Source organism: Serinus canaria, chromosome 10 (genome assembly GCF_022539315.1).
Source record: "Serinus canaria isolate serCan28SL12 chromosome 10, serCan2020, whole genome shotgun sequence".
Classification (NCBI taxonomy): Eukaryota; Metazoa; Chordata; class Aves; order Passeriformes; family Fringillidae; genus Serinus; species Serinus canaria.
In genome coordinates this window covers 7,662,887-7,682,394 of record NC_066324.1, presented here as the reverse complement: position 1 = coordinate 7,682,394, position 19,508 = coordinate 7,662,887, and the positions used below count along the sequence as shown (strand labels likewise).

At 46.7% G+C, this 19,508-nt stretch overlaps 1 protein-coding gene across 3 annotated transcripts in view; it reads left to right on the top strand.

The window, feature by feature from the left end:
- The window catches only part of NTRK3 (neurotrophic receptor tyrosine kinase 3), a 210,273-nt gene that overhangs the window by 49,680 nt on the left and 141,085 nt on the right, over positions 1 to 19,508 (top strand). For all 3 annotated transcript variants that reach the window (XM_009090015.4, XM_009090016.4, XM_018913926.3), the window contains exons 4-10: positions 562 to 630; positions 7,779 to 7,936; positions 10,220 to 10,362; positions 10,931 to 11,072; positions 13,203 to 13,499; positions 16,864 to 16,887; positions 17,695 to 17,765. In XM_009090015.4, coding sequence (XP_009088263.1) covers positions 562 to 630; positions 7,779 to 7,936; positions 10,220 to 10,362; positions 10,931 to 11,072; positions 13,203 to 13,499; positions 16,864 to 16,887; positions 17,695 to 17,765 — 904 coding nt within the window. The remainder of the gene's footprint in view (positions 1 to 561; positions 631 to 7,778; positions 7,937 to 10,219; positions 10,363 to 10,930; positions 11,073 to 13,202; positions 13,500 to 16,863; positions 16,888 to 17,694; positions 17,766 to 19,508) is intronic.

The following is a 19,508-nucleotide window of genomic DNA, read 5'->3' as shown; positions in this document are numbered from 1 at the left end:
AGATGAGATTTATGTTTTTGCAAGTTTGGGCAGATGGAGAGAGGGATGGGGAGCTGTTGGCTGCTGTAGCAGTGGTACCCCTGGGTGCAAGCAGCACACAGCCATTCTGGGACACCTGGAATGCACAGCTACTGCTGATCATATGATAACACCTTGGGTAATCATCGTGCTGTCATTTGAACCTGACTGTTACTATTTTTAACGTGAGGTTTGTACTTAATTTTTTGTTCAAGTTCTGAAATTAGACTTGCTCTTTTTCCTTATGGTTGGTTGAGCTCCAGATTCATGGGCAAGAATCAGACATTGGATTTTTTTTCCCTTAACATTGCAGCAGGATATAAATCACTTTTCCCCTTAAAAAAAAAAATGAAGAAGAAAAACTTTCATTTGGGTTTGTCCTCATTAAAATCTCTCATTATGAAATCTGAACTTGGGTTCTAAACTGCTTGACAGCCTCCCCATCGAGGAGGATGATGAGCTCTGTGGAGGTGGTAGGGCCATGTACAAGAAGAATTATTTACAGTGACTGCTTTATTTTATTTTTTTTCCCTTAATTTTCAGAGACCTCTCCGGGAACCGGCTCACCACTCTGTCATGGCAACTCTTCCAGACACTGCGACTCTTTGAACTGTAAGTCCCACCCTGGGGGTGTCTCCTGGGAAAAGACAGGAGGCTGAGAGGAGGAACCATTTCCAAATAGAGTTATTTTGAAGCCAGCCAATAATTACCTAAAACTCCAATGGGCAGCAGCATCCTTGGGAGGCTTTCCTGGTATGGGAGCACCAGAGCAGAACTGCTTCTCTTTTAACTTCACAGCAGCTGGCTAATTAATGTCGGGATGATGAACAAGTCATGCTTGGAGTAGTAAATGGCTGGCTAACTCTGGGAGCACATTAGAAATACTTACTAGGCCAGATTTTGAGTAATCTCTTCAAACACTTGCTCTCATCTGTCTCGGGGTAGGGCTCACTGCATTTCTTTGGTTGGTGCACATGCTTTACAGGACAGCCCTGCTTTTTAGGCCCATGATTCCCTTTCTCTCTAGCAATGGAGACACCTCCCAGCTCTGATGTGGGAGATGATGAGATAGTTGTGTCTCCTGGGGCACTGGTGGCCTTCAGCCTGCTGAATTATTGATAGAGCATTCAGCATCGTGCTTGAAGAATAAGTGGACACGAAATCAATGGAGCGTTGCCCTGATGACCTGTTTTGTTGAATTTTAGGAATAGTTGTTTGGTGGGTATAAAAAAAATTATATATGTAAGATTTGTCCCAGAGGATCCTGGGAAGCTCCATTCATCCTCACTGATGATCAATAGAGCTGTAAGCTAGAAGTGACTTATGAAAGAATAAAGACAGCCTTTCAAGTGGGAGTAAGTGTGTTATCACTGGTGCTACTGCAGTGTATTTTATTTCTGTCAAATTGTTAAATGAAAAATACTAATAGTGATATTAGAAAATGGAGAAACGCCCTTCTAATGGGGAAATTTGGCTTGCAGAGTTAAAATGCTGAATTCAGAATTTGTCTCCTTGCTGATTACAGCTCTAAATATTTTTCAAGCCTGGCTCGGGTTTCAAGTTTAATAGCATGAGTCATTTGTATTCTTAGACCTTTACTTATTGTCATTGCACTGTCTGGCAAAACTCAGATTGATGGTTGTTACCCAAGAGAGACCCAAGAGTGGAGGAGCAAATGGGACTGCAGTCCTGAGCTGGAGGCACTTGCAGGGCCTGGGGTAATGGTGAGCCTGCAGATTAATGGGAATACTTCCAAAGGGGCTTGTTTTTATGTGCTTTTGCTTCATTTGGTCATATTTTGTTTCTTCAGGCACGTCCCAGGTCTGCCAGCTCCAGCTGGGCTCAAAAGACCAATACCAGGCACAAAGGGAATTGTGAAGCTGCTTTTTGGGCAGCAAAGGGTATTTCACCTGATGAATACATCTGTGCTGTCCTGATATGATGATCCTGGCAGGGAGCTGGTGTGCTTGGGGTGGCTTTGGATGGTGTCAGCAGAGTCACCTGAGGCCAGCACTCTGCAGCTTGGCGAGCAGGAAGGAGCTGAATTACTTGGCTCCATTTGGAGCTGTGCTCAGAGCAGCTTTCTTGGAGATAACAAATCCCAATGAACCAAAGAAGTTGTGCACAAAGGAATGCAGGAGATCACAGGGCTGGTTGGTAGGAAGCCATGGTGGGGTGGGAAAGCTGTTCTGATGTGGTGTGTGTTGTCCTTGGTGTCCCACGGGGAGGCTTGGCAGCATTGTGTGGGGCAGGAGCTTCGGGTGAGCCTCTCCTTCTCCAAGCTGTGAAAGGGGTCTTGGCAAACCCACCTCTGGTACCAGTTCTAGTGAGCAATTTAGACCTACAAATGTGCCTGTCCACAGGGACCACCTTGCTGTTGGCTGGACTGGACTAAGAGCCTGGTCAAGTTCATTTTTCCTGAGGAATTGCTTTAGGTGCCTTCTGCAAATGTTCCCCTCTGAGTAACTAAGGTCTCTTCATCCACATAAGCATGGCTAGGATGGAGATTACCAAAATAATGTGATGATGCTGATCCCCAGACACAACAGGAGAGGGGTATTTTATTGGATGTCCACTGGGATGTCAGATTTTAAGGGGCAGGGGATGTGCCTGCAGCATCCTTCCTGGGGCCATCCTGAACCTTGGAATTGCTGGAAAGAAGGCAGAACAGAGAGGTAGCCTGAGCTATGGGCTCTGAATAATCATTCACATAAAGATGCTGGGAATTAAGGTAAACACACGTTACCTACTGTGAGGAGGTTGTAGTCCTGACTGCTAGAAGGATGGGACCTGTTGGGGAGGAAGAGCAGATCTCCAAGTCGGGGAGAAATTACTAATGGATCCACAAAAGTGGGAAATACTGTATGTTTTTTTAGAAGTGCAGAGGATGGGTGAGTAAGAGACAGTTTTTTGGCACACTGAGCTCCAAGGAGGCTTCCAGAACCTGGGAAGGAGATGGAATACATGGCCCACATAAAGCGAGTGTGAAACACTGGTGAAAGCTAGAAAGGGAGTTGCAGATTGACATCAGCCAAGGACTTGAAATTGAGCCCAAGGCTCTCTGGAAAGGGAGAAGGTGGTGAGCAGCAGAGACATTAGCCTGAGGAAGACAGACTGAGCAGCAGCGTTTGTGCACAGCAGGGGAGAGGCCAGGAGACTCCAGGGACACAGAGAAGCTGGCCAGAGTCTCTTCTCCACATCTGTGGGGAGGGTGGGTGGAACAAGTGGGTGCAGAGGCTCACCAGAGATGCCTTATACTGAATCCCAGTGCCCCTGTGCTATCAGGAAATCGTGGATCCAGAGGAAGAAAAGTCACCCAAGCCAAAACCGTGACTTAGAACGAGGCAGGTTGGAGCAGCAGAGCGTGTGGTGAGGGGAGAAGTGGGAGGATTTTGTCTCCAGGAGAGTGCTGGGAGGAGAGGAGCTACAACTGAGTGTGACATGGAGATTGCCAGGGAGCACGAGACCTGACAAGGCCACTCACAGTGAACAATGAGGAATAAAGATCAGAAGAGTGCTGGGCAGGTGGATGGCAACTTGGGGCTTGAAATTGCTGCTTGGCTGCATCCAAGGAGTCGGAGCCTCGTGAACGTGGTAATGCTTTAAAGAAGAATTTCTTGTTCAACAGAGCTGAGATTTTTCCCTGCTGACTCACTGAAGAAAGGATGGCAAAAATGAGGCACACTTCCAGGGAGTATTATCTCTTGCTCGTTCTGGCCAGAAACAAAGCTTGGAATTGTTTCCAGTAACTCCAGCCCTAATTCCCATGGCATGGGCTGACCTTGACCAACAGGGCTCAGGCTAATGAGTGCACAACTCTCCTAAGTCTGAAGTTGAGTGTGTGCAGGGAAGCATCTGACACATGCAACAGCTCATAAATGTTGGACTTAGAGCCTTTCTTATCCAGAAGTCACAGCTGGTTTCCTCTGTCATGTCCTTGGCTTCCTTTGTCATATCCTCAGAGAGCTTAGAGCTGACATTTCAAGAAATTCCTTCCCGGAAAGACCTAAGACTCTGGATCCAATTACGTCTTTGGTTGTATAAAACCTTGTAGTCCTGAACATCTTGCTGCTCTGCCCAACCCATCAGCATTTCTAATACCAGCAGTCCCTGCCAAGTTGCCCTGCAGTACATTTCTGCAATGCTACAGCAAGAGGCTTTGGTGGGGATGGGGCACAGCAGCATTTCTGTTAATGTTATGAGTCCAACTTTACATGGTCTGTGCCTCCAGCTTTGAAACCTATCACCACCAGCAGTCCCAGTAATAGAGCTGTGGCCAGACAGTGGGTACTGCTCTCTGCATTAGCTGAGCCAGCAGTCAGACAGCACACACCACTCCCTGTCCCAGTCCTTCCCTTTCTGTCCCGGCCCCTTCTGGCAGGGGTTCAGAAATAACAGTTTTGGTTGGACCACCAAGAGAAACCCTGGTTCTGGGAAATAATTAGGAATTAAAAAAATAGATTTTTTTCTCTCTCTGCTGCACGCTCTTTGCTTCTCAAGCTTAGGGGAGTGGCCTCAGTCCCAAGATAGGAAGAGCATTTTAATTGTAAGAGTATGAAACCTTGGCAGGAATTTCATGTGAATTGAAACAGACAGAAGAAGTGTGGCAAGGATCTCTGCTGCCCTCTGAGAGGTTTTATCTGCAGACAGCTTTGCTTTAGCTGATGAGTAGGGAGGCTTGGGACAGGGCATGTGTCTCATTCAGCTGCCTAGTCTGGAAAAAACTGCTTGTGGGTGTGGAGTCCCTATCTGCTCCAGAACACACTGGAGTGTTGATGGCATCTGTCTCCCACACTGGTCTACCCTGGTGAAGGCTGTCCAGGTAGTTTTGGGAGATGGGAGGTACAGATCTCTCTCTGCAGGGAGCAAAGCTGGGCTCAAGCAGGCCACCAGCAGCATCAGTTTTGTTGAAGAATTAATTTGATGCCTGCATGGCACTAGGGTTTCCGTTTTGATGGGTCATTGTCCCATCAAATGGCAGGTTTGCCATGATTTTTCTCTTTCCCAAACATAGTGTACCTGTTTTGGGAAGGGGCTGTGCCCTGAGTACACCCTACTATCACTCTCTGCTTTTGGTGCTGGTGAATGGCTCTGTCTCAGGTGCAGGTTCAGTCCATTTTTGGATGGACTCCTTGAGTGCCAGAGCAGCTCTGCTTGTGTAGAGAGCCCAGCTCCCTTGCAGCTGTGACATTTGCTATTTCTCACAGGCGTTTTCAGTTTTAAGGAGGGCTGAAGAAGGTGTGGGGGTGTGCACAGCTCCTGAGTGCCTGCAGCCAAGCACAATTTGGCAACAAATGCAGCCTGCATGCAAAAAATGCCCTTTGGGTTTGTTTGCTCGTTCCAAGCAAGTTGTGCTGGATGTGTCCCACAAAGTGGCCCTTGCCTTAATTTTCACTGGGGTGCTGCACCCATGGTCTGCAGCACATGGCAGTGTCCTCTGGTCCAGCAATGTGTTTTGTGCAAAGGGCCCCTTGTGGTCCCCAAGGTGATTCCTGCAGGAAGAGGAGGTGCATTTATGTCCACAAGCAGAGGTTTGTGGGTAGTGGAGCTGCATTACAGAAAAGTGAGAGGAAAAGTTGGAAGCAGCTGCAATGGCCCCTGCGAGGGAAGGGGTCTGAGAAGAGAATTGAAATTCCAGGTTTTTGGGCAGGTTTAGGACAATGTGAGTGTGGAATTCCCTATGCACCTCTCTGGGGAGCTGGCTGGTGTGGCAAGGCAGGCACCAGGCAAGGAGGAAAGGGTATTTTCTGCATGTTGGGAATGCTTTAGCAATGCATGTTAGGGACAGTGGGTGCACACATGTGCCCCTTCTACCCACAGAGCTGTGCCAGCTGCCCGTGGCACTCAGCACATCCAGCCTGTGACGGAGTTAATTTGTGCAAAAGCCCCTCTGGGGGTCTCGATTAGAGCGAGTTACACTGCTGGTGTTGGGGCAGGTTGTGGGGAAGTTCTGCCCTGAAGCCCGTGGCTCCTGCATTATTCATGGCCCTTCATGAATTAACAATGGGCCAGGAAAGCTGCTGTCTATTACTTACAGAGCTGCCCTCAACTGCTAGGACTGCAGCTCTCCCAGCAGCTCTCCTTGTTTTGTGAGGATATTTGCAGCAGAGCAGAGTTTCTCCCCCACTGCATCTGAGCTCCCCCAGCTCCCTGCCAGGTCCCAGGGTACATCCCCAGTTACCTGACCTGCCCTTACCCACTTGCCATCCCATGTCCTGCTGGTATCAGTGATTTCTGGGGGGTTCCTGAGAGGGAGATTCATGGTTGTGTGGAAGAGGATGTAAAGCCTGTGCAAAGCTTTACCTGTCAGAGCACGCAGGGAATGTCTCATCACTCAAATCACTGCACTAATCTGCTCTGGTCTGTTAAATTTAGTGCTTTGGCCTTTGAGTTGCTTGTCTGAGCCTTGTACCTGTGTCACAGAGGTTTATGTGCTTTTGGTGGGAAAGAAATGAACTAATGAAAAGCCACAGAGTGAAGCTTAACTCGGTGTTTGCTCTGAAAAAAAAGGTCAGATGACATCTTGATGTATTTGGAAATGCAAAGTGGCATTATTAGGGTTCAGGTTAAGCAACCTTGGGTGCTACCTTCAGTTCCTCCATTTGCAGCACTGTATTGACAAAACAGCAGCTGCAGATGTTTGGAAGGTTGTTTCCAAATCCTGTTAGTGGGTGAAATTAATTTTGTAAAAGCAAGCATGAATTTTGCAGTAACACGTGGAACAGAGCAGGAAAAAAACTTTCCCCTGTATGATGGGGGATCTAGACATCATGTGAATCAATGCTTTGACCTTTGCAGATGCCCTTCTGCTTTGGGGTGACTGAGCTCATTTTTGGCACTGCTGGCTCTGCTGATCCCAACTTTATTTGCTGTACAGTTTTTGTGGGGTGGTATTTTGTTTGTTCAGGCTGTATCTCCTAGTTGTGCTCAAGTTATAGCAACCAGCTTTGGTAGCTCAGTCCTGGCTGAGTACTGGGCTATTCTCCCTGCTGGGACTTGGCCTTCTTGCATGTCCACAGACACCTGCAGAGCTTTAAAAATGTAAATGAAATGGTTAATAGGTTGGAAAATCAATTATAATAAACATTCCTGGTATATAAACTACGTGTAAGTGTGGTTTAAATGAAGTACATTAAAGGCAGTGCTTTTCTCCATTTCTCCTGGCCAGGTCAGCAGGGTCTCAGCACAGTGCTGATTGATTTGATTAAAATGCACGTTCCCCTGCACATTAGCTTGTGTTCTGGGTCACCAGGAGCCTGTGTTTGTACAAGGAACTTGGGAGAAGAGCTGCCAGCTTCTCAGAGTGCTTGTTGGGGCTTGGATTGTGCTTTGCCCAGCAGAGTCCAGGACCACCACCGAAGTGGGATTTGGAGGTGTAAATTGATATTTTCGGGCAGTAGAGAGCTGTCTGCTCCTTTGCTGAGGGGTGACTCTTCTGGGTGTTTGGGTAGCAGTGGGACCAAGCCACAGTAGTGTAGATCTTGTGGTGAGAGACAGTGACTGCATCTGTGTGCTGCCCTGGGAGATGTAAAACCTTGTGTGCACTCAGGAAGGAGACTGTGGGAATGCAGGGATGTGTGACTGTGGCAAAGACAGGGATACTAAGCGCCGAAGACCCCAGGTGGATAACGCAGAGAAGATTCTACTTCAGCTCTTACACATGCATGGTGGCTGTCCTCCTAGGGGATCCCAGAGCCAGGTGACAGCTCTGCTCATCCTCCCCCATCCCACCATCCTCTCTCACCTCTCTCTGCCCACAGGAGACTAGAGAGGAACCTGTTTAACTGCAGCTGTGACATCCGCTGGATCCAGCTCTGGCAGGAGAAGAGCGAGGCAAACCTGCAGTACCAGGATCTCTACTGCATGACCATGGATGCAGCCATCATCACTTTGAAGGAGATGAACATCACCCAGTGTGGTAAGGACCCCTGGGATGGACATGAGGGAGGCCAGGAGGGATCCCTGAACAATCCAGCAGCTCAGGTTCAGGAACCTTATGCAGCAGGGTCCCACCATGTGGTTGAGAACAAGAGGGTTGAAGCTGGTTGGGATAGTTTGTAGATTAAAAATAGAATATCTGGGTAAATGTAAGGCTGCTATTAATGTGCTTATGAAAGATATTGGGTGATTTGGGGCATTTTCTTCACTGCAATGCTGCTGCCTGACAAAGTGTCTGTAGTGAGTCTGTGTGATGTCTTGAAAAGATCTGTTTCATGTAGATCTTCCTGTGCCTAGCGAATCCTAGAAGCAGCATATTGTTAAAAGACACTGACACTGAATCTTTTGTAATTACTCTTAGGAAATACATGTCTCTATTCATTTGCTTTTGTTTTATTTTTCAATTGAAATCCCTTATCTGTAGGGAAGAGCCAGAAGTGACTTTATATCTCTTTCTATTTCCTGCTGATGTTTAAAAGAGTCCAGCGGCCCCAGGAGCAACACAAGGCGTGTTCAATAGTTATCCCTTTTTCCTTCACCTTGTTCACACATCAACTGCCTCTTTGGTGACAGGTTTTGCTCTGCTATTGCTATTACTGGAAAGCATCCCTTGCAGGGTAGGGAAAAAGAGATGTACCTTCCACAGAGCAATTAAACTGTCTGTACACAAGCAGCTGTCAAACTCATAGGCTGAAAAAAGGAGGAAAACCAGATTTTTTTTTTTATATAATCATCCTCTGTACTAGGGATTTGGGCTTGTTGCTTGTAGCAGTAGTAGACAAACAGCAAGCACGTTTGGATTTGCATGACTTGGTTTTTTTGTTGTTTTGTTCGTTAGTTTTTTGTTGGTTTGTTTTTTTTTTCCAAGTTCACCCTGTCCCTTTAAGCTCTGGAAATTGGCCAAAGTGTGCCTTTGTGTGGATGAACTAAAAAGATTTGAGAGTGCTGTAATTTCCGCCCCACTTGGGATGAATAAGCTGCAAGGATTAAACAACACCAAAAAATCCTTAGGGATCAGGGACAGGAGGAGAGATGGCTCCATCAATGGTGGCATTAGACTGCAGGGGACAGCAGGGTGCTGATTTGGGAGAAAAAATGTGCTGGTGTGCAGGGTAGACATCTCCTCTGACCATGCAAAGTCCTGGAAGGGCAGGGAGCCACGGTGGTCTGCTCTCCTCCAGAGGAGTCTTTCTCTTCAAGAGAAATTAAGACTCCAGGGATGTTGTAAGGACACCACATTTATCCTTCTCCTTTGGTGCTGAGGGCAGGCATGGCTTGGTGTGGCCATGTTTGGTACCTGCTCAGCCTGGCAAAGACCATACATGTCCTTCCCATCTCCCTCTCCGCTATTCCTGCCACCTATGCAGCTTTGCCAGGTTTTGACTTCTACTTTCTTTCGTCTGCCATCCCCACTAATCAGTCTAATGGTCCTTCCTTCCTGGCGTCACTCTCTGATGGCCATGAAAGGATGTGTGTGTCCCAATCCATGACTTTGCCTTGGCTTGATGGATGCTGCTGCCCTATGATGGGATGGGACCACTGGTCAGTTCCTCCTGCCCTGCTTGCTCAATTTGCCTCTGAAAACCTCCCCTATTCAAGGAGACTCTTTGGCCTTCTTGCAACCAGCACTGTCTTGTTTCACATCACAAGGATATTTGGTGCCTGTAGCAGCAAGCAAGGAAGTGGTGTAAATCAGAGCCACCATAAATCAGTGAATCCCTCTGCTACCACCGAGGAAGAACAAGGGCACCTTCTATTAGGAGAGCTGCAGTTAATGTGAGGACACATCCTTGGTTATCTTTTCTTGATTGTTATAATTAGAGGGACACTTCCTTCACCTGGAGTGCTGAGTGCTCTGTGCCCTGTCCCTGGGGGTGAGCATGCCTTGGATCCTCTCCCAGCACACACAGTTTTCTCATCCCAGGTGACTGCCCTCATGAGCAGCTCCTGTGGGAGTAGAGAGATAGGTATGGGAGTTGTGTGAGAGGAGCAGTTGCCAGAACTGGAGAGCAACTTTTGGATTCATAGCTGATGAGAGGGTCTTCTCTGCTGGCACATCTCCAGTGTCTACATTTTCCCCTGTCTCCAACACCCTTCCATCTCTTGGTAGGGCATAGACATGTCGTTGCCTCATGCTACTCCTTTCAGGGTGCCGGAGGCTGATTTGGAAAACAGTTTGGTGGGATCTGGGTCCACACACTTCCTGTGGCTGGCTGTAGAAAATTCTGACCCACACCTGAGCAGTTTTCTTTGGCTCCTCTAGACCTTCCTGAGATCAGTGTGAGCCATGTGAACCTGACGGTGCGGGAAGGAGAGAACGCTGTCATCACCTGCAATGGCTCAGGATCGCCGCTGCCGGACGTGGACTGGACAGTGGCTGAACTCCACTCCATCAACACCCACCAGGTAAGGGCTGCCACACCCCAGTGCTGCCTGTGCCCACTGTGGCAAGGGCAAAGCAGCCCTCAGGGTTTCCCAGGTCCCTGCATGCAGGGCAGGTGGTTTGAGAAAAGAAAACTTGTTGGATCCAAAGGAAAGTTGAAGCTTTGCTTTATCCACATGAGAAGCTGGGAACTCCCAGAAGGGAGCAAAACCTTTCTTCTGTATGGCCAGAAAGTGAAGATGACAGAGCTTCAGATCTCAGTGCTCCCTGATTGAGTTAACTTGTGTGTCCTCTGATGGAACTCCAGTGAAACTAGCTGTTTGCAATAGCTAAGTAAGATTTTCTAGAGGCTGGCTGTGCTTATCATTTCTGCAATGGCATGGCTCTCCCCATTCCCAGTATTTCCTCTTACAAGACGTGCTGTGTTTGATCAGGTGAGGAAATACCTCCTTTCACCCAGATCCCAGCTGTCTTTGGATTTTGGAGACCCCCTCACATGGAAACTGATCCTTCTTTTCTGGGGGTGGTAGAGGGGAGTAAAGAACCAACCAGATACTGATTTCTCTCTGTATTTGTCTCTGGGATTTTTAGACCAACCTCAACTGGACCAATGTTCATGCCATCAATCTGACCTTGGTGAATGTCACCAGTGAGGACAATGGATTCCTGCTCACCTGCATTGCTGAGAATGTGGTGGGGATGAGCAATGCCAGTGTGCTGCTCACTGTCTACTGTAAGTACCAGTGGAGAGCCCTTGTCCATGCAGAGCTCAGAGGGGCTGCCCTGGGAGCTGTTTGAATACACAGCCACTTGCTACCTGTGTCATACTGGTTTTATGGGTGAAGATTAGGAGGAGCTGAGCACAGTGAGCTGGAGGTGGATCCTCACACAGCTCTCTCTCTGAAATGTCAGTAATTTTGCTTTCCTGATGTCTCCATTAATCCAGAAATGAACGCAATAGCAGGGAAGGAACAGCAGTGCTGCAGTGGTGGTGGTGGGAATTTCCTGCCTGTGTCATGGAAGATTCAATAGACTAAAGGAAAGCCATAGAGGGACTAAAAATCTCTTAACAAAAGCAAAGTTTCTTGTCTTGATGCTATCTGAAGGTTCAATGGTAACCTTGCTAAAGACAGTTTAAAACTTGCCACTAATTTCAGGGATGTTAGGGTTTTCTCTCAGGTCAGATCCTACAAAGTTAAACTTTAAATGTCATATAAATGTGCACGTGTCAAATTTAAACTGTTCACTTTTTTCTGCAAGTAGCTCAACTTTCTTTGTGCTTTCTAATGTAACAAACCCCTGACCTTAAAAGGAAGTTTACACAGCTTTGTGGTCTCAAGCAGCTGAGATTTGCTCTATTTTGCTGTGTCTTTAATATTTGCCCTTACCTTGTGGTTTGAAAATCTGTCCCTCACCTCAACCTTGCCATGTAGAGCAGAGACCCTTGTGGGATTCTGGCTACTCTAGGTAAACCCATTCATCCTCTGTGATGCTTTACTACTTTCATCTTCCTTCCAATAAGTGCTATTGATGGACTGAAGGATGGAGGTAATTAAAGTTCAGCCCAGCTCAGAGCTGACTGGTCAGCAGATGGGTGTTTTTTGCATGGTATTTTAGCATCTGTTCCTCCACCCTTTCAACAGCACTATGCCCATGCTTATTTTCACCCGTGAAATCCTCTGAGCTGCCGACAGTTTCTGCTACCCTTGCTCTTGTTGCACAGAGCCATCACTCAGGCTGCAATTTTACACTGGAAAGATCTGGGTTTGTGCATGTAGGTGGCTGCCTGTTTTGAATCCCCTTGCCAGGAAGATATGACCAAGCCACATGGGGATCTGGGCTCGCGAACGAGAGAGGGTGGCTGGGACATGACCGTGTGGTTAGGGTAGATGGGCGCTGCTGGGAGAGTTTTGCTGAGCTCCAACCAGCTTTGCACCTTCTTCTCCTTTGTCAACTTCACTGATTTAAAAATTCACTGTCTTTTTTTTACAAAGACGGGTGAGATTTGGTGTGTTGGTTTTCTTCCTCGTGGATGCCGAAAGGATTGTCTTTGCAGCTGGATGGCAGCAGGAAAAAGGAGAGTTTTAGGGAAGACATACATCATTATGTCATGTATCTTTGCACAAAACTTGTTCTTCTGGTTCAGACCTTGCCAGCCTTGGGGTTTGGGACCTTAGGTGTGGGCGTTGTAAATGGGGTTTCAGAAGCTATAGCAGAGCAGCATTTGAATCCTCGGCGTGTCCCAAGGGGAAGACAATGCATATGCAATAAATTGCAGGTGGAGTTTTTGCTTTTCTTATCCCTCTCCCACTCTACTCCCTTTAATTAAAACACCCCTGGAGGCTGTTCGGCAAGTAAGAACTCCTTTGGGATATTCAGGCAGTCAAAGCCCCCAAGGACAGACAGTCTCTGAGGGATGTTTGCTTCCACAGCTATGCAATCCAGAATTGCTCGGTGTGACTGGAGACCTCCCACGGGCACCTTGCACATCTGTAATGTAATGTAACAGTGCTACATCACCGTGTCCTCCTTAATGGGGACAGGCAGGATCCCTTGGGGGAAGGAGAGCAGCAGAAGATGTTGACAGGACAGTTCAAGCTTAGTTGTTCCTGGGCTGGTGAAATTTCCATCCCTGTCTTTTATTTATACCCCTGTTTGGAAGGCCAAGAGGCCTGGCTATGGCTTGGTTTGAGGGAGGGTGGAGTGGTTCTCATGACAGCACTGCTTCTTTACAGACATCCCTGGGAAGAGTAAAGGCAAAAGTGATTTTGGAGGTTCTCAATACTCTTAGTTTCCATGGTGCGCACAGAGTGGTGACATTGGGTGGAGGTTACTGTGAGCCTGCCATGTTTCTCTCTGCTAGATCCCCCTCGCATCCTTACCCTGGAGGAGCCGGTGCTGCACATGGACCACTGCATTGCATTTGCAGTGCATGGGAACCCAGCTCCCACCCTCCACTGGCTGCACAACGGCCAGGTGCTCCGCGAGACAGAGATCATCCGCATGGAGTTCTACCAACAGGGGGAAGTGTCTGAGGGCTGCCTGCTCTTCAACAAACCCACCCACTACAACAATGGCAACTACACCATTGTGGCTACCAACCAGCTGGGCTCAGCCAACCAAACGATCAAAGGACACTTCCTTGAAAAGCCTTTTCCAGGTAGGATATTCAGTTTATCTCATCAGGGCTCCTTGCAATCCGAAGGTCTTGCTATGGCCCTGCCAGGAATCCTTGCACCTCAACAAGGCCTTGACAACTCAAGCTGGCTTTGTCTGAGCATCAGGTTGGAAGGGGTAATCCCTGGCAGCCTCTTCTTCTAATCAATATGATTTTCCTACACAAGTATACTTTGGTGGCATATGAACTCTTTAATGCTGGGAGAGGCTTCAGATAATTTTATTTTGTAGCATATTCTACAGTGTATTTATTTATTTATTTTAAAGACCTTTAGGAATTTCTATGGGAATAGGATGTAAGTTTGCCCAATTATTTTGAATTTCCTTTTTTGTGCCCCAAAGATGTTGCTGAATTTTTTCTAGAGAAAGTGTTCTGCTGTGAGGTAGTCATAAGTTATAGAAAGGAAAAGCCTTTGAAGTGTTGCAGCCTGTCCCTTTGTTTCTTTTACTTCTAGCTTGCATCTGTGAAATGATTAAAGCTGGATGCAGCGGTGTCAGGATTGTTTTCTTTCCAAATGCAATATGTGCAATTCCAGGATGACAGGGCTACAAAAGATGCGACAGCTCAATTAGTCACTTTGCATCAGTTTGCTGGGATTTCTTAACTGATTGCTTGGAATTCCCTGTTGCACTCCCTGGTGATTCACAGCTAAAGTGCAAAAAACCCCAAACATTTGAGGATATGAGGATCCATCTCTGGGAAGCGCTGTAGAGACTTTTGTGGTGGCCTGTCTGCTCTGTAGGAGCATCCCTGACAGTGAAACACCATGCTGGCCATCATGGAGTTAAGATCTGTGCTGCCTTCAGGAATGATGCCATGAGAAAGTGGCAGCTCTAAATTGGCCCCTGCAGCCCAAGAAAATCCAGCAAAATAGGGCGTTTGCTAAATATAGCAAAATACCAATGGTACTCTCATTTATTATTTATATCACACCATATATGTACACAGAGTTTTCCCGCAGGTCAAATATCATAAATGCAAACCCAAATCTGTGCCTTGAAGATCTGACAATTGAACAAATGAGCTGATATGGATGGGAGTGGAAAATTTGTATTCTGACTTCAAGGATGCTGCCCTGTTTGACTATCTGACCTATTTATGTTTCCTTCTCTCAGGGCAGAAGAGCTTATCAAATGTAGGTGGGTGAGGAGAGGTGCACAGGTTTGCAGTGTCAGCTCTGTCAGGTCCCAACTTTGTGACTCAATTTCCCCATCTGTGAAACGGGGGCAGCTCCTAAGTAGGTGCTGGACCTGCAGGAAAGGGAGGCAGATATGCTGTTCTGGAAATCTGAATTTGGAAAGGGATCAGAGCCACACTGGGGTGTGGGAAAGCACATTGGTGTTTGGAGAGCATCTTGTGTTAGAGGGCTTGGGAGAATGGGGTTCTGTGAATAAAGGTAAAATATTGCCTTTGTGAATGCAGTTCCACCCATGGCTCATGTGCTGTTGGTGTGGGATGCTTACTGACCATGAACCATCTCTCAGCAGCAGCTGACCCATTTCCTTTATTTCTTCTGATCCAAAGTCCCAAGCCATTCCTCAGCCTGGCAGACCCTGTCAGCCCAATGCAGGATGCAATTTACTTTCCTTGAAGCTTGTTGCTTCATCCACTACCACAGCTGGCACATACATTCACTGCAGCTGACATTTATAATTTCCCATTTGAAGGTGGATTCCTTCAGAAAATGCCACACTCTGAAGGTTCCCCAGCGTGGCTCGTTCCAGCCCCTTGTTGCTTACAGCAATTCACATATGCAAGGGCTTTGCTGTCACTACCCAGGGTGAGATTATTATTCTTAATTAATTAATGAAAGCACAGTGCCTGGAAGACTTTGTCAGGATAGAAAAGGAACTATGACCATGTATTTTAGCACTCCCTGGACAAAACCCTCTCACTGGTAAAAGGCCACACTCTGCTTTCCAGGCTGAGAGGAGCAAGGTGCTGTTAGATGCTGGGATCTGGGACATGTAAGCTGCATGCCATATCTGCCTTCTCTCTGATGCTGCAGGGCAGTGGCTCCCAGGACAGATTTATGTAATTTCCTGTAAAATCTCATTGCATGTTGTCATTGATATCTCTGCCACAGGCTTCCAACCCCATATTTAATCCACAGAAGTTAATGTACCTGTGATGAGTGTTCAGTTCTTTGAGAACTTCTCACAGAACTCATGTTGGCTGAAATTCCTTGGTTATTTTCTTATGCTTGGAAAAATAGAGTTTAATGGAAAAAGAAGCTTTTTATGCATTTCTGTTGAATTTGCTTAGTCCAGCAGAGAAAAATGGAAAGGGGAAAATGTAGAGGCAGCAAGAATTTTATGACTAGACTCTGCCTTAATAGAGAAGAAAAACTCTCCAAATAAAATATATTTTTCTTCTTTTTTTTTTTTTTTCCTCTTTCTAGAAAAAGCAAGGAAAGTTACTCTTTTGCTTGACTGAAAACAAAAATATTTGTACAGGTTTTTTCCCCTGGTTTGGAAAGCCGTGTTTGTCACCAGGGGTTTGTTTTACACTGCCCTTCCAAACCTCACCCATGCTCCAGTATGAGCATTCCAGCAGCCCTCTGCCAGCAAAGCTGTGCAAACTCCAGTTAATACTTGGCTCAGTTTCTTACACGGGCGAGTGGATTGGAAGCTGACGTGATTCTCGCTCTGTGTAAACTGAGTGTCACCGAGGGCTTTAGACCTCGCTGTCTGGGGCCTCAGCCACCTCTGGAGCTGAAGGAGCTTGGCTGCATGGACTGGAGCAGCCAGCAGGCTGACAGCAGGGCCTGCTCTGCTTGTCTCGGGCAAGAGGCAGCTCTTGGACAGCCACAGCCTCGCTGTCCAGTTCGGGAGCTATCATCTGTCCTGAGTGGCTCATGAATAGCAGGTCACAGGAGGTCTCCTCTAACTCCCAGCCCCAAGCTGGGCTCTCTTCCATGGGAGTTGGTCCTCATCCTTGAAGGATTTTATCCATGGGTGCACACTGCCATGCAAAGCCAAACCTGTTTCTCTGCCCTCCACCTCCATCCTGCAGAGCCCTGTGTGTCTGTTGAGCTTTGCTCGCCTGCTGAAAGCAGGGGTGTTTACCAGACATTCAAAAGTGCTACTGCTGTCCATTTTGGCCTCACAGTAGTATTCCTCCCCTCCTCTTTCAGCCCAAGGTTCTCCATCCTGACCTCCAGCATGTCCTGCTGGCACATCTGCTGCAATTTCCAGGAGCAGTTGCCCAAGAGGAAAAAATATGAGAAGTTGGTTTCCTGGGTTCTTTGGGGTGGTGGAGGATATCTGAAGTGGGCAGGGAAGGAGACCCCTCTCCCTTTGCTGTGCTGCTAACTGTGTTGCTTCTCTCTTTGTCCTTTCCACAGAGAGTACGGACAGCTTTGTCTCAAGTAAGTGCCTCCTTGCCTTTGAATTCTGTGGCTGGTTTGTTTCTGTGGTTTCCCCTTCCCCTCTGAGATTTACATAGCAAAAAGGAGGAAGCCAGAAGCAGGTTGGGGGAGGCTGCACACAGCCCTGGCTTCCCTGTGCATGAACAAGATTGTTGGTCACAACAAGATTGCTGGTGACAGGCTTGTGACCAGCTCGATAATCTCCTGAGACCAGGAGATGTTCATCTGGCTTTAGTGGTTCCCAAAGAAGATCCTATAAAGGAAATGATGGCTGATTGTGCTGTAGCAAAAGGGATCTTAATTTCATGCAGGCTGTGCTGTCCACAACAACAACATCTCTCTGGTGTGGGCTGGGATGAGAAGCAGGACTCAGTTCTGTCATGTTTCTTCAGAAGATTCTTCCCTCCCCTCCCAAAACACCACACACCACAAAAAGCATTCAACTTATTCTTTGTTCAGATCAAGTTTTGCTGGGGTCAGTTGTGTTTTAACCCCACTTAGCTCAGCAGATTTCTGAAAGCTAGGAAGAAGGCTCAAGGGTGGTGGGAACCTATTCCAGGACACCAGGCACCCAAATGTTTCTCATTTGTGAGGCTGGAACAACATCAGCACAGTGCTGGTCTGTGTTTTCTCTGCTGATGTGCTCAGGGAACTCTCTGATGGTTGATTTGTGCCTTCTGGAACAGAAAGTTGCAGCCTCTTTTAGGGGTGAACTGACTCTCCTTGGGTCAGGCACTGCTGTTGGAATGTGCTGGGAGTCCCATGGGAGCCACACTGAGTTTTCTGTCTTTGGTGTTTTGGTTTCAGTCGGTGATTATGAAGTGAGTCCCACCCCACCCATCACTGTGACCCACAAACCAGAGGAGGACACTTTTGGGGTGAGTCCTGGTCTCTTCTCTACAGAATACTGCTCAGTGTTTGTATTTCTCTGCTGTTTTGAGATGTTTGCAAGGGAAACCTCTTCCTTTATGACTCAAGACAGCAGCCAGAATGATTTTGTGGCTTGTGTTGGGCAGGCAAAATACTGACACCAACCATCTGATCCTCTTGGGTCTGCAGTGTGGAACCAGGAAACCCTTTGAAAATAAAGCATCCTGTGAAGTCTCTGCTGGCAGGGTCAGGAATTCTCACTCTTAAAAAGTAGCACCCACAAACAAGCAGGAAATTGTGTGTTTTGGACTGTTATTGATCTGTTAAGCTTAGCCTGGTGAGGGACCTGGGTTTAGTTTGGTTCAGTTCTGTCAATGTCTGTTTGCCCTCTCTCCTGCTGTGTAGGACATGCCTAAAATGAAAAAGGAAAGTATGTCTAGGGCTTATCAGATCTCAGCATTGTCTTTCTTCTGCAGAAGCCCAGTAGAAAAAAGAAAAAAAAAAGTGTGCATAAGTATTAGAAGAAAAAAATTAGCACGTTACACAATTGCTCTAATTCTGTGAAAGTTTTAAAATACTGAAATCCATGAGGTGTCAACAGAATAAGCAATATTCAGTCCACCCTGGTTTCAGTTCTCATCTAACAGGAAACCTCCTTTAGCTGAAGTGGGAGCTTTGAACAGTGAGGCTGGAGTAATAATGTGGCTGATTATTAAATATAAAGCACAGAAAACAAGCTGAGGATGAAAATAGAGTGTGGTAAAAAAAAAATTTAAAATATTATAACAAATGTACCAAGAGCAGGGAAAAGGATTGCAAAATGAAATTACTTCTTCTTAGTTAAATGATGTATTTTCTATTATAGCAGAATACAGTTTTGTAAAAGGAAGCAAAGTCTAAATGCATCACAAGACCCAGTACAGAACAATTGGACACATGCCAGAGAAATTGTTGTTTACATCAATGCAATAAAAAGTATTTTGAGCAAAGACTTGAAGGAATAAATATTCATCAATATTAAAATGAGCCTGGGATTGTGAACCCTTTAGGGCAAGGAGGTTTTCTTTCCCTGCTTGTACACTGCCACAGTGAAACCACAGCCCCAACGAAGGGCTTGGGTATTGCTCTACTATAAATATTTACAAGTAAAATAACAATAAATTTGAACCATTAGAGACTTTTGGAAAACTCAGATTTTTTACAAGGAAAAACTCCTTAGTTCTACTTAATTTCTTCTGTTCTCTCTTTGTGTTGTGTTATTTTCCCTCACTCTGTCCTGAGGGATTTTTGCATGGAGGCAGAATTGTGCTCCCAGCCAAGCTTTTGAATAGCTTTAGTGTTGTGATGTCATGGCAAAGAGCTGATGTCAGAAATGGAGGCTTGGGATGTGATGCAGTGAAGGGAGAGCCCAGGCATTGGAGCAGAGGCCTTTTTTTCCCTGCAGATATAGGGCGTGAGAGGCTGGGGAAAACTGGTACCAGGACAGCATCACTGATGGGAAGATCCCAGACCTCCCAGTCCTGCAAAAAGCCTGCAATGCCTCCAAGCTGTGCCAGGGCCTGCTGCTTTAGCTTGTGTTTTCCTCCATAGCTGATATCCACAGGGCTGTCACTCTTGCACTGAGAATGACACAGGAACAGGCAGGAAGCAGTACTGTAGAAAGAGCAAAGAAGGCTTTATTCAAGAGAACCATGTGGTTTTTATAGAGTGATACGATAGATTCTATTTGGTTGGTTTGTTAACAAAATCAC